General features: G+C 55.9%; 1 protein-coding gene across 4 annotated transcripts in view; it reads left to right on the top strand.

The window, feature by feature from the left end:
* Positions 1–17119, top strand: part of OSBP2 (oxysterol binding protein 2) — a 221023-nt gene that overhangs the window by 186297 nt on the left and 17607 nt on the right. For all 4 annotated transcript variants that reach the window (XM_017945258.2, XM_009217104.3, XM_017945257.2 and 1 more), the window contains 4 exons: positions 14563–14755; positions 15364–15481; positions 16303–16357; positions 16531–16677. In XM_017945258.2, coding sequence (XP_017800747.1) covers positions 14563–14755; positions 15364–15481; positions 16303–16357; positions 16531–16677 — 513 coding nt within the window. The remainder of the gene's footprint in view (positions 1–14562; positions 14756–15363; positions 15482–16302; positions 16358–16530; positions 16678–17119) is intronic.

The raw sequence follows: 17119 nt of genomic DNA, 5'->3' as shown, positions 1-17119 counted from the left end.
GGCTGTTTACATAGCTCTCAGACATCAAGGGTTCAGCCCCCACTGTGTGCAAAGGAGCCATGTAGGCAAAGCCAGCCGCTTGCCTGAAGGTCATGGGACACATGCGTTCCCACCCCTGGCCGGGCCATGGCTTCGGCACCTGTTAGGAGAAGGTGTTGGACCAGGGCTCTGTAAGTAGGACATCCATGCTGCTCCCACCTCCAGACTTCCAGGGAGCCTATTCAGGTACCAAACCACTTACTCCTTCCAACAGCCTGGTTAGCACCTGTGAGGGATTGTTAGTGTCAGCATGGAAACTGAGGCTCAGGGAAGTCACCTGAGCTGCTCAGCATAACCCAGCTGGTAGGTGGCCATGCCAAGATGCAAACCCAGGTCTGTGTGGCCTGCAAGAAAAGTGATGGCCTTCATCCTCTCGTTCCCTCAGGGAGGTAAGGGTGACCTCCTTGGAGAGTTGCAGAGGCCCCCTCCTGCGGTGGTTACATGCCAAGGCCAGGACACGGGGCAGCCTCATCTTCACCCTGGGCAGGATCCCAACCTCAAAGATCTCTGTAAGTCCCTGGAGTGTCTTACCTTTCAGCTTCAAATTCTGTGGTAACCATGGCTGCAGCCCCACCAGGGCCCCTCCTGGGAAGCCAGGGACTTGGATATGGAAGCCACACACCACGGTCCCCACAAGGTAGAAATCCTCACCCCCAATCTCTCCCGATCTCACAGTGAGAGGGAGCTGCTGCTCCCACTGTGGGGACCCCACTGCAACTCCATCCCTCTCCCCAGCCCTGCCCTGACTGTGATGTGTGCAGGGATGCTCCCAGCAGCGCCCATGCCTGCATTGGGGAAATCTCTACTGCCACTGGCTCCTCGGACAGGGCAGACCCTCCTCCTGGTGAAATGCTGTGTGTTTTCCACCTTGTGGGCTCTGATTGAGCCGGATCATAGAAGTAGAGCCTAAAATGAGGGACGGCTGGCCAGACAAAGCCCACATGGAGGGTGTCCTTTGTCCTTCAGGGCACACTGGGGCAGGCAGCTCTCTTCCTACAGGGATAGGCTGGCTGCTCCATCTTCACTTTTCTCTAAGACCACAAAGAATCTGGGGTTGTTCCGGTTTCAGGAGAAAAGTTAGGGTGGTTGGGTGTAGTGACTCACCTGTAATCCCAACATTTTGGGAGACTGAGGTGGGCAGATCACTTGAGGCCAAGAGTTCAAGACCAGCATGGCCAACATGGTGAAACCCTGTCTCTACTAAAAATACAAAAATTAGCTGGGCATGGTGGCACGTACCTGTAATCCCAGCTACTTAGGAGGCTAAGACAGGAGAATCACTTGAACCCAGGAGGCGGAGGTTGCGGTGAGCCGAGATTGCGCCACTGTACTCCAACCTGAACGACAGAGTGAGACCCTGTCTCAAAAAAAACAAAACAAACAAAAATTAGCCAGACATGGTGGTGCATGCTTGTAGTCCCAGCTACTCGGGAGGCTGAGGCAGGAGAATCATTTGAACCCAGGAGATGGAGGTTGCAGTGAGCCAAGATCACGCCACTGCACTCCAGCCTGGCGAAAGAGTGAGACTGTCTCAAAAAAAAAAAAAAAGAAAAGTCAGGTGAGTTCTAAATTTCTTTCAAGTTTAGGAAAGGACATATCATAAGCCTTTAGGTCCTCAGATCCTAGAAGGGCAGAGAGGAGGGTCCTCTGGATGATTCCCGAGAGCCCAGGACCCATGGCTAGTGGTGCAGGCCCATTCCACGCACCCACAGATCCTCGCAGGGCGCTGCAGCCATCCTCACCTCACATCAGGTATGGCTTCGGCCCCAGGTGTTTGAGGGAACAAGGTGCTCGGAGGTGGTTTCTGGATTGGGAATCTGGAACAGTGACACCGCGTTTCAACCCCCCATGCCTTTGCCAGTGCTGTACGTTCTAGAACACTCCTTCCTCATCCTTCAGGTACTGGCAGCTCCCTTGTCATCCTTCAGAACCCCACAGGGACGTCACCATGGCTTTCCAAGGCCTCTTTTGGGCAGCCTTCCTCCTGGCTGGGACCCCAGCTCCCAGGCGTGGCATTTAATCCATTGTTTCAACCATTCCCCACTGGGCTTTGTGCTCCCTGAGGTCAGGCTGAGTGTCTTACTCACGGGTGTCCCCAGCAGTAGCCCTGTGGGAGTGCCAGCAAGTGATGTTTCATAGTGGATCTTGTGTCTCTAGATAAAGGCCTCCAAGTGGCCCACGGCTCACATTTACCTGTGATGTTACCTTTTACAAAGCCCTTCTAGTCCCATTTTCTCACCTGAACAAGGTCAGCGAGGAAGTGGAGGCCCAGCCCCGAGGCCTCAGCCTGCCGAGGTCACCCCTGTACCCTGCACCCCCCTGCACTCCCCTTCCGGAGGGATCACCTGGCCCGGAACAGCATTTCATGGCATTAAATTGTACAGGTAACCACATTTTCCATGTGCACGCCACACCGGGCTCCAGCCTCCCTCTGCCTTGTGACATTTTGATTGGCAGGGTTCTTTCTTTTCTTTCTTTCTTTCTTTTTTTTTTTTTTTTTTTTTCATTGATTTTGCCTGGGCTGGAGTGCAATGGCATGATCTTGGCTCACCGCAACCTTGACCTCCCAGGTTCAAGCTAGTCTCTTGCCTCAGCCACCTGAGTAGCTGGGATTATAGGCATGCACCACCATGCCCGGCTAGTTTTGTATTTTCAGTAGAGACATGGTTTCTCCATGTTGGTCAGGCTGGTCTTGAACTCCCGACCGCAGGCAATCTATGTTCCTCGGCCTGCCAAAGTGCTGGAATTACAGGAGTGAGTCACTGCACCCAGCCCTGGCAGGGTTCTTTCTAGCCAGACTCGGAGGGTGCATGTGGTGGGCCTTGGAAGGACCCTCTGGGGTCAGCAGTTGAGTAAGTCAGTAGCCCCGTCGTGAACTCAGGGCAACCCCTCTCTCATCACAAAGCTAGGAAAGCCCTGCCTGATGGGCATTTGACATCAGATCTTAGCAGCTGCCTCCTGATCCCTGCCCAGGCCTGTGCCAGACAGGGACTCACAGGGAACAGGCAGTCCAGCAAACTCTTAAAGTGACAGGCCGCCAGGCAAGTGCTCATCGGTGTGACCTGTTCTAAGATGACCCAGGGCCGCCAGCTCACATGCCCACTTTTGAAGGCCAAGTTTAGGGAGAGCCCGGGAAGGTTCCCAGTTGGCAGGGAGGCAGATTCCTGTCCAACTGACCACAGCACAGCAGGAGCCAGGGCAAGCCTTGGCTGGGCCTACAGAGGGCCGAGGCAGCAGACACAGAATGGGAAGTAGGCTTTCTCCTAGGCAGAGAAGGAAAATATTAATATTTTCCCTTCTGGGCTGTCATCGTGCACAGGTCTTTCTGCTCCGGCCAGGATGGGGACCTGTACCAGTTTGGCTCTGAAGCCCCTCTGTTATTCCCACCTGCCTACCCGGTTACCCTTCCTGGGCCTCTGGACAGTTCTCCAGTCATGGTGGGCCTGTGGGCAGGACCCGGTCATTGGGCGAGGCTTGCCAATTGTGTGAGTGGTGACCTCACCGCCCCACTGCCCGGAAAGGGGAGTAGACTCCTTGCCTTCCCGCTTAGGGAACCTGGAGAGATCAGCTTGGCTCTTGGGTTTTCAGCCATGAGACAGAACCAGGGTATGGGGTTCACACGATTCCTGAGCATCCCTGGCAGGCCCAGCAGCGTCTCCCCACCCATTCCCCACAGGCCACCTGTCCCTGGTTGCGTCTTCCTGCCCTGGTGGTAGTTCCCCCAACACCCATGCCCCAGCTCCTAAGGACTGGGCTATGAGAGGCTGGGACAGGCCCTGCCAGTGGCGAGCCAGGATGGGAAAGGGGATGAGTGTTCCATGCGTGGAGTGGCATGCCAAACATTCTGCATGCACCTTCCCTGCCCACTCTGCAGGCTTGCGCATGGGGAGACCAAGGCTGAGGGGCTCAGGATCCCAGCTGAAAAGGATACAGGCCCATGTATTCCTGATTCCAGAGCCCGCTACACTGCTGCATTATGGTAGAGAAATAAACCTGACCCTCCCCGTGATCGGGGTTAGGAGGTCAAGAAAACCTCCCCTGTCCACCCTTACCCTGCATCCCTGTCCTGGCACCACTGATCACCCACCTGCAGGCCTGCAGAGTCTCACAGATCTTTCTACTGCAGCATCTTGACCCTGTCCTTCCAGCAAGGGCAGGACACAGTATCTCTCACAATCCCTGTAGCCCTGTGGCCTCTATGCCTGGCTCAGAGCCCAGCACATGGGAGCCTCGGCAAATGAGAGAGAGAGAGGAGGGGTGGAGAGAATATTGTGAAAAATCACAGGGGCAAATGAATGAATCGCTTAGTGTCTGGCAAAATTCCCTAGTGGGTAATTTTTTTGACTCTGATAAAAGCCAGCCTAGCAGATCCTTGCTTGAATTACTGTTTTGGGTAACTGTGAATTCGCCTGCCATTTAAGAGAAACCCTGTAGCACTATTAAATGACTTTGGTTTTTAGAATGAGTCTTGAACCATAACGTGCCTGCGCACAGGTGCTCTGCCAGGCATGGGGTGGGGACATTCTCTCTCACAGCAGCGTCCTCCGTGAGCACCAGGGTGTACCTTGTACGGTGGCACTGCTTCTGTCACTTGGCTTAAGGTGGAAAATGATTGAGTTTGTACATATTACAAGCTCATGCTTGGAGTGTTAGTATCCACAAAGTGAAAAAGCTGCAGGAGCAGGTTCCATCTGCAGGCCAGGGCAGCAGAGCGAGGCTGGGGCATGTTCTCTCCTCTAGTCCTGAGCCCCCTGGGTGGGCCGGCAGCTGGGCTCCATCCTGCTTCTTAGCAGCCTGTGGGCTCGTTCCTGCTGCTGTCCCTCCAGTCCCTGCAGGCAGGTCCCAGCCCAGACCGATTGCACCTGACTCGACCCCCATTCCTGAACTTGGAAGGTTCCTCATAGTTGGTCACTCATGCTGGGCCCAGGACTTGGTCCTTCTGACCACATGACCCTCTGTGGCACTTGGGAACCCTGAGCTGTGAGGGTGAACACAGCCCCAGCCTTGTGGGCCCTGCACCCTCCTGTGGGGTCTGTAACCACATAGGTGATACGGGATGTCAGCGGCAAAAAGACCTTTAGAGGAAAGAGCCAGTGAGGTGGGATGGGGTGAGAGGCCACAGGCTGGGGGCTGAGCAGAGGCACAGGTGCCAGGCGCCCTGGAGTATGTACTGGGAGCCACAGGAGGGGAGGGGAGAGTGAAGAGGAGGCCAGTCACAAGGGACCTCATGCTGACAGCGTTGTGCTCCCACTTGAAATGAGGGACTCAATGCCAAGTGACTCAGTACCAAGGTCAATGACTCAAGGCCAAATAAAATGATCCCACGTGCATGTTAGCGAGACCCCTCTGCTGCTTGGAGAATGTGCTATCCGCGAGGTAGGGGCAGGTGCTTGAGGCCCTGCGGGGGCCCTTGGGCAGCGAGAGTACAGCTGGCACCCATGAGAATGGGCGGTGCTGCTCTAAGCTGAAGGCAGGGACAGCAGAGTTGCTGTGTGGTTGAGAGAAGAGGCCATGGGGAAGGACCCCATGCTGGGGGCCTGGGCCCCTACAGAATGGGGGTCTTCGTGTTTGACGCCCAGTTTGGCCCACACACAGGTTCTGCAGGATGCAGGAGGGTCTTTCCCAGGAGTGGGTTTTGTGTAGCTAGTGAGTGGGCAGAGCTAGCTCGAGGTGCCCAGTGCAGGCAGAAAGCAGGGAGGGCAGGGCTGGCCAACAGAGGGTAGATGCTTACCAGGCCTGGATGGGACAGATGCCGCACTCTTGGTCCCTGGGTTTACCAAGGAAGGTAGTGTCCCTCAGGAGACACACTTTGGTGCCTGCCGCAGGGCTGGCTGGGCAGTATGGGGTGCCTGCGACATCCTGATGGCAAGGACATGGGAAAACCTGAGGGGGAAGGGCACCCGGCACAGCCAGCACTCGATGGGAGTGGGCTCGGGGCACACTCCACTTGGGGATACTCCAGCTGCAAGGGCAAAGCACAAGGGGGAAGTAGGAGACACTGGGGGCACCAGATAGCCAGAGCGGGCACCGGGGGTAGGCAGGGCTGCTGTGGAGAGGGTCACAGGAACAGAGACAGCAACCTGGGGCCCTCAGACAGGGCTTCTGATGTGGGGCATCGTAGAAACAAAGACCCCTGTCGGAAGGGGCCCCCACTGCCAGAAATGCTGAGGTTTCTCTGAGGCCCCGCTTGGCTCATGGCCCAGGAGGTCACGTGGGGCTCCTTAGGCCAACCCAGGCGGGGGTGAGAGGCCCGGAGCTGCTCTCCGTTGTCCCTCGGGGGCCTGTGGGGCAGATTTCTGCCCAGCTGACCACCGTCCTGCTCCTGACAGCTTGCTCATCCAGGACCTGGGGAGATGGGTAAAAATAGATTCCAGATTTGTCTAAAATCAGTTGGCAAACTGGAAGCCAGATGGTGTTGGTTCCTGTGTGTGAGTGGCAAACTATTTTGAATGTGGAGAGGCTACTTTAAAGTTTTAATTGGAGTGGAAAGCTGCTTCACCAGTGCCGAGAGTGAGTCACATCAAGGAGACACTCTGATCGACCCGCGGTGGGGACTGGGAAGGGCTGAGGCCCCTGTGTGCTACCAGCCTGTGCCAAGGGCTCCTGTGAGGAGCAGGCCCTGGGAGCTCAGCCTCGGGGGGGCAGGCAGGTGATGGAGACACAGCATGACAGCTTGGCTGGGCCAAAGGGATCCCTGGGGGAGCCCAGCACTTCCCCTTGTGGCTCCACAGGTCCCCAGTCTGGGTCTTAGACACTTAAGACCAGAATCACAGCGCAGTTCCTTCCTGCCTTTATGAGGCACCTGCTGAGCTTGGGTTTCATCCTGTGTAAAGTGAAGCCAGGCCAGGCACGGTGGCTCACGCCTGTAATCCCAGTACTTTGGGAGGTCGAGGCGGGCAGATTACTTGAGGTCAGGAGTTTGAGACCAGCCTGGCCAACATGGTGAAACCCTATCTCTACTAAAAATACAAAAACTAGCCAGGTGTGGTGGCAGGCGCCTGTAGTCCCAGCTACTCAGAAGGCTGAGGCACAAGAATCGTTTGAGCCTGGGAGGCAGAGGTTGCAGTGAGCTGAGATGGCACCACTGCCCTCCACCCTGGGCAAGAGCAAGACTCTGTCTCAAAAAAAATAGGTGAGGCCAGCCCACCACTCCTCAATGGCAGGGGAGGCAAGGTCCTGTTACTCCAGTGAGTCCCCTGGCCATGCAGAGGGGCTCAGGGAGACCATGACTCTGTGATCTCACCACTCATCACCTTCAGAACCACAGGCTGGTGAGAGGCAGAGTCTGTGGCAACAAGGGATGTGAGGATCAGCGTGGAGGGTGGGTAGCCTTGGCCCTAGAAACCCGGAGAGCAGAGGGTCCTCCGGCCGCCCACCTGGGAGCCCAGAGCTGGACAGCAGACACGTCAGGTGCCTGGCAGGTCCTGGACCAGCCGCACTTTCTCCCATTATCCCTGCACCAGGGGTGCTGGGACCTCCTGCGTATGCTAATGGCTGGAGCCAGTCGCCCAGCCTGGACCATCTGGGCGTTTGACCAATCTCCCCACCTCCTCCATGAGCCCAGTGGCTGCCCACGTCAACACCTAGCAGGCCTCTGGTGCCTCCCTCACATCCCTGTCTTACATCCCTGTCTAGGAGGGAAGTTTCCAGGCAGCCACTGAAGGCCAGACAGGGTCCTGGCTCTGCATGCTCCCGAGAACTTCAGAGGCTGCCCTAGGTCACACACAGGGGACCCAGGCTAGCTGACCTCACACCTTGCTCTCCCGCCTGTCCCAGGGAGCAGTGAGATCGCTGTCAGGATTAAGATTAGGAACAGCAAAAGCGATTAGAGTTTGTCCTCCTTTTCCTGGGGTACATCTGGGCAAAGGTTTCCAGGTCAGAGACGTTCAATGTCTGTCCCATGGGGCACCAGTGACCAGCAGCAACCCCCGCTCAGACCTCACATGGCATGGCCCCTGACTTGGTTTCCCCTGGGTGGGCAGCCCTTACAGCCTTCTTCCCCAGGCCGGACTTCTCAGTAGGGAGAGTCCCTGGTGGCCAAGCAGGGCCTGGACTCCCCAGGTGGGGCTGCCCCAGGGTGGAGACCCCCCCCTTTGTCTGTCGAGCTTTGTGGTTCTCACTCTGCTTGGGGGCAACTCAACAGGCTCCCTGCCCTCCCCATGGAGACAGGACCACACTGCTCAGGGGCCCTGCATCTCAGAGCGCCCCCACCCCCAACACCCCTCTCACCAGAACCCTCTGTGCAGCACTTGGGGGTAGGTGGAAGGGGCAGGCCTGGGAGACTGGAACTCTGTCCCCACGCTGAGGACAATCAACCTGACAGGTCACAGAATCAGGGACTCTGTAGAAGCCCAGGAGGGCGCCAGGAGATTACAGGCCTGTCCCAGGGTGGGCAGTGGGGTAGCACCCATGTGGGCCCAGGCACCACCTCCAGCTCCCACTAGGACCCCTCACTCCCCTCCCCTTAAACAATGCAGGACACAAATGTGTGGGCAGGGGCTTCAGGTCAGCTTGTCTCTCCTCCTGCTTACAGCTGAGCATGAGTCGCCTGGCCCCAGGTAGAGTTGTCACAGAGCCTCAGAGAAATGAGACCATGTTCAGGTCTGGGCTGGGTCAGCCAGGCCCCCCCTGGGCCTGGCTGGGAACCTCCCCCTGCCAGCCCCTCTGCTGGGCCCCAAGCCTAATCCAGCTTATTGAGCACACAGCACACAGCCCAGCTCAGCATTCTGAGAACAGCAGGGCCACACCAGGCGCCTGCCTCTCCCCACAGCACAGCCAGGATGGGGCCTGGAGAAGGCTGGCAGCAGCAGAGGAGACCCTGGGAGTCGGGAATGGACACCAGGTGGGTGCATCCGGGCTGGAGGAGGTGGACAGGCTCTCTGCATCCACAGGGTGACCAGGGCAGCTCATCTGCTGTGATGGCAAAGGCCCTGGGTGCAGACACATGAGGCCTTTGATATTAGCACACAGCAGCTTTCACCCTGCCCTGCTTTTAGGTGACTGTGACACTCTATGACCTGCATGTGCCCAGCCCAGGCACATGTACCCAGATGAAGCCCAGCTGTCCGGGGACTTCCTGTCTCCCTGCTGCATGATGCCAGCCGGCCCTTTGGTAGCCTTGAGGGGGACCGAGGTCACTCACAGCCAAGTTATTAGCCAGCAACCCTGGCTGTGTGAACAAAGTCCTCAGCTGGGGCTAAGGGTGCTGGGAGGCCACCCCTTCTCTCTGAGGCTAGGGCTGGGCTCTGTTGCTTGGACAGGGTTATTCCCAGGCAGCCTTGTTAGTATCTCCCAGGAACCTACCTCCACACTAGGAAGGCTCTGGGATCCCACAACATCCCTGCCCTCAAGGGGGTCCCAGACAGCAATCAAGACTTAGCTTTACAAAGTAAACCGTAACAGCACTGGTTCCGTGTCCTGGGAGACATGCAAGTGAGATGCTCAGGGACTTGGATCCTGGCCCTACACACACCTCCTCATGGCCTTGGGCGAGTCCCTCAGTCACCCTGAGCCTTCATTTCCTCCTCGGTCATGCACACTATATTTTTAAAAAATCTGTTTCAGTGCTTGTAAGAATGCCTGCAATGGCCTGCCTCACAGTGAGCCTGAGGTGTGAGGGAGGCGGGGCTGGCACCAGAATCAGCAGGTGGGTTTGGATTTGAGCCAGGGAAAAGCAGGAAGACCTGGTGGGCCACACTCAGGTCCCTGGGAAGGAATGGAGCCCCAGGAGATGAGGCTGGAGAGGATTGGAAACCGTGTCTATGAGAGGCTGTCAGCTGCCTGGATCTCTGGAAAAAACAACAAATCCTCCATTTTCCCTTGAAGGAGAAAATGGTCATTTCTAAAGTACTGGAGCCCCTGTGAACAGCAAAGGTAGGAGGTAGGGGGCCTAATTCATCTTTGTTCTCTTGTCATCTTTCCCTCTTTGCTTTTGCTGCTGGGAAGCCCAGGCACCCTGAGATGTGAGTTTGTGGGAATTCTTACCATGACCTTTGGCTAGTATTTTAAACTGCTGTTGTATGGCTCTTTTGTAAGTCTTGCTGTAAATGACATGAGGTATATGAAAACAAAGCACCCAACTATGTGAGAACTCGTGGACGAAGAGGACGATTCTGGGGGCTGTAGAAGATTGGCAGGAAGCGATGGTGCAGGGATGAGGGAGGGCGGGTGCAGAGGCCTTGTGCACCCAGATAGGTAAGAACTCAGAAAACCATGAAGCACCCATTCACTCTCACCATGCACAGCACAGCCCTGGCCTCTGCACCCCTGCTTGCATCAGGCAGGCATGGGGATCGTGCCTTGTGTGGAGGTGGTCCTGGGGCCAGACAGACCTGAGATCCCATCCTGTTCACCCTGTGCTGACCTAATTAGCCCCTTCTCCCTGGCCCTCAGTCTCAGGATGCAGGGGACTTCCCTGAAGTGGCACCCAGGGAGATGAGGGTGCGCTTCCTGACTTGCACTCTGTACCTGCCATGAGACCAGCTCAACAGAGCCTGGAGACCTGCATGGGCCAGGGTCACAGCTGACCGGTGGCACAGGGGCAGCAGGGCAGCAGCGTCAGGGAGCCATGAACAGGTGGCTGGAACCAAGACTAACTTGACTAAGCACTGGGCCAAGCTTAGGGCAATGTGGGGAGGAGGGTCTCGTGGGAGCTGCAGCCAGGTAGGAGGTACAGCAAGCTCTCAGTTCAGGACCTGGGTTCTGGATCTGGCTCTGCCACCTCCTTGCTGGGTGCCCTCAGAGCCAGCTTTGCTGTCTTGGGATGGGGTGGGAGTCTCTGTCTACCCACCTCACAGGGCTTCTGTAAGGGTCTGGAACATTCCTGAGGCACCCAGAGGGATACTGTGCCCCCACCTCCACCACCGCCCTTACATCCACTGGCAGAAAACCAACAAAGAGGTGCCGTCTGGTCTGGCTGCTGGGATGCACTGTCTCGGAGTCTGTTTTCAGGGTCCTCACTCTAAGGCCTACAGCAGTGAGAGAGGGACAGGGCTGTGGGTGAAGCAGGAAGGCCACTGTAGGACCCCAGGTGGTGAAAGGCTCGGCTCCCAGTCACAAGCCAGGGAGCAGTGGAGTCAGGCCTGGAGCTGGGTCTCCCAGGACCCACCCAGACCCACTATGGGATCTACAAATTGCATGATGGACAGTGACTGCAGCCCCACACCCAAGGGACAGCCTTATAGACCCATAAACTCAAAATAGCCCAGACCTTCAACATCCTGGACTCAGTCTCACACATCATCAGGATGACGCGCATGAGATAAGGAGGTTTCTTTCCTTCCTCGAGGAGACCTTTCCCCCTGCCTCAACCTGCGGGGAGGAGACCTTCATCTGTCCAGTGGGGGTGACTGCATTCCTCCCACCTGGAGAATTTTCTGGGTGAGCGGAGACAGGGCAGCTTGTGGGCACAGCATCTGTCGGGCACCACTGTCTATCTCACAGAGAGGACGTGGGCTCAGAGGGGCCAAGGGGCTTCTGCTGGAACCCAGGTTTTCCAACTCCTGATAGTGCGCCCCTGGCCACCACACTCTGCTGGCTTCCTTGGGCAGGCCATGCAGCATCTCCAGGCCCCATTTCCACATCCCCGGGATGAGGAGGCACGCCTTGCCCTGCCCACCCTGCGTGGTGCTGTGAGGGAGATGGGGAAGGGAAGGTGCTCAGAGGAGGGCTTGTTCAAGGAATGGCGTCCCTGGAGCAGGCTGTGCAGCCAGCGCTCTGGAGCAGGGGCGGGCTGGGCTGGGGACCCTTTCCACCAAGCCAGGCTGGCCACCAGAGCTCGGGCTCTCCCTGTGGGGTAGGCGAGACTGCTGAGCCCCCAGGCAGGGTGCCCCAATGCAGAGCCTTGGGGAGCCTCCCACCCTTGGAGGTGCTGGTCCATCCCTCCTCTCCTGAGGCCACCTCAGGACACCCCCAGCTTGCTCCCACTGCTGTCAGTCCCACCCCCCTGGTAGGTGTCATTCGGCAGCAAATATCTGGGAGCAGCTGCTGATTCAGGGCCATTCCTGGCACAGTCGCTGGAGAGACCAACCCATTGGGCAGGCGTCTGAGTGGGCATGACTGAGGGAGCAGGCCATTTCCTGGGGGAGCGATGCTGCAGAGGTCTGAGGAGTGGTGGGAGTTAGCGGTCATGGGCCTGGGCACCAGGTGCCGGGGCAGATGCGGGAGGTGATCCACAAGACATATCTGTTGAGTGCTCCCTCGCCCCGCCTGCCACATCACCTCCTGATATTTCCTCAACAGCTGCCTTGTCTCTGTGTCACAGGTGAGGACTGGTGTGCCCATCTTCCTTCTTTGGGGTGGGACAGCCTGCAATGTGCATGGAGCTCAGTGGGTGCTCCAGGTCAGCTGGGGCAGTTGGGTGGGGAGGGAGTGCTGGGGAGTGGCAGCTGGGGCCACTGATGCAGCTGTGGGCCAAGGAAACATCCCTTCCTACTGGGTTAAAGAATGTGTCCAGAAAGGGCAAATTCAGAGGTTCCTAGATTGGATCTCACTGGCCTCCATGGATAGCTGAAGCCTGAGCCATCCTCTCCACTGTAATGATGGCAGAACGACCAACCCCTGCTTCAAAACTGTGTGGTGCAACCACCTATGGACCTGGGAAGCTGAAAAGAATCTGGATGTCTTAGTAGACCACAAGCTTGAAGGGAAAACCTTAAAAGCAGTTATGTGATTCATATTCTGAGGTAGCTTGGTAGAAAGTGCCAGTCCCAGTTCTGCCAGACAAGTCCAATTACCTCTCTGAGCTGGGGAGGATAGCAGAACGTGGCTTTCCTTCCTTCTGTGCCACGGCCAGGGACCGGCCCAGTGGTAGACAAGGGCCAGTGACAAACCTGAGGCCTAACACTGTAGGGAGGATGTGGCTGCAGAGAGCTCAGCCCCTGCCTTGATGAGCAACAGCAGCCACCTCAGCTCCAGGCGAGCTGCTGCTGGGGAGGCAGCGTGCAGACCCGTGGCATCTGGCTTTGCTGCTCCCCAACTGGCATCCTGACCATGGGAGGCCAACTAGGGTGAGTGCTGGTTGCTGGGTGGGCTCTGAGAAGGCTATGGGTCCCACATCCCCATGGAGGCCAAAGCGGGCAGTGAGCATGTTTGTTACCATCCCAGCAGAGGGGGAAGCTAGACGGCCCCCAGGGCCTTCTTCACTGCAGGTGTCAACAGAAACAGACTCTGCAAAATATTTGAAAAGATTTATTCTGAGCCAAATATGAGTGACCACGGCCATGACATAGCCCTTGGGAGGCCCTGAGAACATGTGCGCAAGGTGGTCGGGGTGCAGCTTGGTTTTATACATTTTAGGGAGGCATGAGGCAGCAATCAAATACATTTAAGAAACACATTGGTTTGGTTCAGAAAGGCAGGACAACTCAAAAGCAAGGTGGGGAGGGGCCTTCCGGGCTATGGGTTAATTTAAACATTTTCTGGTTGGCACTTGGTTGAGTCATCTAAAGACCTGGGATCAACAGAAAGGAAATGTTCAGGTTAAGATAAAAGATTGTGGAGACTAAGGTTCTTTTTCAGTCTTATAGTGGCTCCCCTTAGAGACAATAGATGACAGATATTTCCTAATCAGAACTTCAAAAAGGTGCTAAAACTCAGTCTCTTCAGGATTGGCAGGGCCTGGAAGAAAACGATCTATGTGAATAGGGATTCTTTACAGATACACATTTTCCCGCACAAAGGACAGCTTTGCAGGGCCACTTCAAAATATGGCCAAGAAGCATGTTTTGGGATAAAATACTTTGTCTTCCTTGACTCGTAATGTTATGCCAGTCAGGTTGGAAAGTAAGTCACGATATATAGGGTTAAATAAAACCCATCTGATGAGAATTTATGGTTTTTAGGGCATGACTCCCCAGACGCCTTACATAGGAATTTGGGCAAGATAAAAAATATCAGAGCTTAGTCCTCACAGGGAATGGCGGGGGGGGTGGGGGGGAGCAGATGTGTTATAGGAAAGGGGTCCTGATCCAAACCCCACAAGAGGGTTCTTGGATCTCGCACAAGAAAGAATTCAGGGCGAGTCTGCAGTGCAAAGTGAGAGTTTACTAAGAAAGTAAAGGAACAAAAGAATGGCTACTCCATAGACACAGCAGCCCCCAGGGCTGCTTGTTGCCTATTTTTATGGTTATTTCTTGATGATGTGCTAAACAAGGGGTAGAGTATTCATGCCCCCCTTTTTAGACCATAGAGGGTAACTTCCTGATGTTGCCATGGCATTCGTAAACTGTCATGGCGCTGGTGGGAGTGTAGCAGTGAGGACAACCAGAGGCCACTCTCATCACCATTTTGGTTTTGATGGGTTTTGGCTGGCTCCTTTACTGCAACTTGTTTTAGCAGCAAGGTCTTTATGACCTGTATTTTGTATCTCATCCTGTGACTTAGAATGCCTTAGTGTCTGGGAATGCAGCCCAGTAGGTTTCAGCCTCATCTTACCCAGCTCCTGTTGAAGATGGAGTTGCTCTGGTTCACATGCCTCTGACAGATGGGCCCCAGGGTCTCATACCGCCACCCCTCCCTCCCCAGGCCTGCAGGGACTTCCTGGAACTAGCAGAGATACACAGCCGGAAATGGCAGCGGGCACTGCAGTATGAGCAGGAGCAGCGCGTGCACTTGGAGGAAACCATTGAGCAGCTGGCCAAGCAGCACAACAGCCTCGAGCGGGCCTTCCGCAGCGCCCCCGGCCGGCCGGCCAACCCCTCTAAGAGCTTCATTGAGGGTGAGTGCCCGGGTGGCCAGGGCAGGGCTGTCCCGTGACCTTCTGCCAGCTGGCTCTGCATATACAACTTCTGCTCCCCCACATGCATATCCCTGGCTGTGTCCATGTGTGGGCTGGGCTTGGCCAACTCTGGACTGCCTTTTTGTGCTTTGTATCTCCCGTGCCCATCACCCACTGGCAACAGTTTCTCTGCACCTAGGTTCACATTCTCAAGAGTTAAGTTTAATGAGCCCAGCTGTCCCTTGTGTGACAGGGGTGTCCTGGTGCCAGGTGGCCACCCACCTAGCCTTGGGTTGGGGGTCATGGGGATCGTGGACAGGGGTCCAACAGAAAGGGAAGCTGGGCCACAGAAAGACTGACCCACATGCTGAGAGATCGGGGGCAGGGGGGTGGGGGCTTCCAGAAAGAGGCCCCTGTGCAACGAATGTGTTGAAAGCACATGATTCTAGCAGAGGGAACAAGGGTGGCTGCGGCCCAGGGCTGCCCAGGTGACTGAAGCAGGAGGAGTGAGGCCAGATGGGGGTTGAGGGAGCCCTTGGCTCTGGACTTAGGGAGGCAAGATGAGCCTTTTGTGAAGTTACAAACTAAAGCTCTGCCTATGTCTCTAGGAAGCCTCTTGACTCCCAAAGGAGAGGACAGTGAGGAAGATGAAGATACCGAGTACTTTGATGCCATGGAAGACTCCACATCCTTCATCACCGTGATCACTGAGGCCAAGGAAGACAGGTAAGGTGGCTGCATCTGGGCAGAGCCTCCCCCACCCTGGTCTTAGGCTGCATCTGGTCTTTTCACCAGCTATCTACTTGTTTACTTGGGGTTTTCTTTCCTTTAAATCTTGCTTTGGCCAGGCCCAGTGGCTCCCAGCACTTTGGGAGGCCAAGGGTAAAAGGATTGCTTGAATACAAGAGTTCGAGACCAGCCTGGGCAACATGGCAAAACCCTGTCTCTACAAAAAATACAAAAACTAGCCAGGGGTGGTGGTACAGGCCTGCAGTCCTAGCTACTTGGGAGACTGAGGTGGGAGGGTCGCTTGAGCCCAGGGAGGTCGAAGCTACAGTGAGCCATGGTCATGCTACTGCACTCTATCCTAGGCAACAGAGAGACCCTGTCTCAAAAAATCAATAATCTGTCTTGCTCCAGATGGGATTTCATTGTTGTGTGAGCCTCATTTACACAAACCTAGCTGATAGAGCCTCCACACACCTGGGCTATATGGCACAGCCTATTGCTCCTGGGCTACAAACCTGTACAACATGCGACTGTACTGAATATTGTAGGCAATTGTGACACAGTGGTTAAGGATTTGTGTATCTAAACATAGAAAAGGTATATTAAAACTATAGTATGATAGTCTTATGGGACCACTGTCATATACACTATCCGCCAATGAAATGTTATGCGGTGTCTGTCTACACACAGAACACACGGCAGTGACCAGGACATTTACTAGCAATGAAAACGATGCTGTCTAGAGAGAGGATGGGCCAGGTCCCAAGGAGGCCTCGGGATTCATCAGTAACTTGCCTCCCGCTTTGTGTTTCCTGCAGAAAAGCTGAAGGTAGCACGGGGACAAGTTCTGTGGACTGGAGCTCAGCAGACAATGTAAGTGAGGGGGAGCACTGTAAGGGCCGGCAGGCAGGCCCATGCCCCAGTCCAGGAGCGCCACCCTGCCCTTCACGAGCAGTGTGCCAGTTCTCAGGGTGGAGGGCAGATACCTGGATGCTGAGGGGGCGCTCTGGCCTCTGCTGACAGGGGTGTCCCCACTTCTGTGGCAGGTACTAGATGGTGCCTCGCTCGTGCCCAAGGGTTCGTCCAAAGTCAAGAGGCGAGTCCGCATCCCCAACAAGCCCAACTACAGCCTTAACCTCTGGAGCATCATGAAGAACTGCATCGGTCGGGAGCTCTCCAGGATCCCCATGCCGGTGGGTGGCTCGGGCAGGGCAGCCCTGGCAGGTCCTCTGGGGCTGCTTTCCTGTGCATGGATGAGAAGTAATGGCCTGTGTGAAGTACACACAGCCTTGGAGTGTCATTTTCTTAATGGCACCTGAGGAGCATGTAACTAATTATCTAATCGTGTACATAGGCATTCCCCAATCTTCCAAAGTACAGGGATCTTTGGGCTCTGACAGAAGGAGCCAGGGAGAAGCTCTGCATGGATCAGCAACCTGGGGAGCCCCAGAGCACCTCTGGATCTCACAGGGCCTTACCATGTCCTGGCTGTCCCGATCTGTAGATGGGGAGTGGGAGGATGGGGCTGTGTGTGGAGGGGTGGGCCCTCCTTCAGCTGGCAGCCATCCCTTGTGCCATCCCCAGGAAATGCAGACTCGGTGTGGTCACACAGTGGGCTGAGGGCAGAACTTGGAT

The sequence above is a fragment of the Papio anubis genome, chromosome 16, assembly GCF_008728515.1.
Source record: "Papio anubis isolate 15944 chromosome 16, Panubis1.0, whole genome shotgun sequence".
NCBI lineage: Eukaryota > Metazoa > Chordata > Mammalia > Primates > Cercopithecidae > Papio > Papio anubis.
Note: the sequence above shows the minus strand (reverse complement) of the source record. Positions and strands in the feature narration are given on the sequence as shown.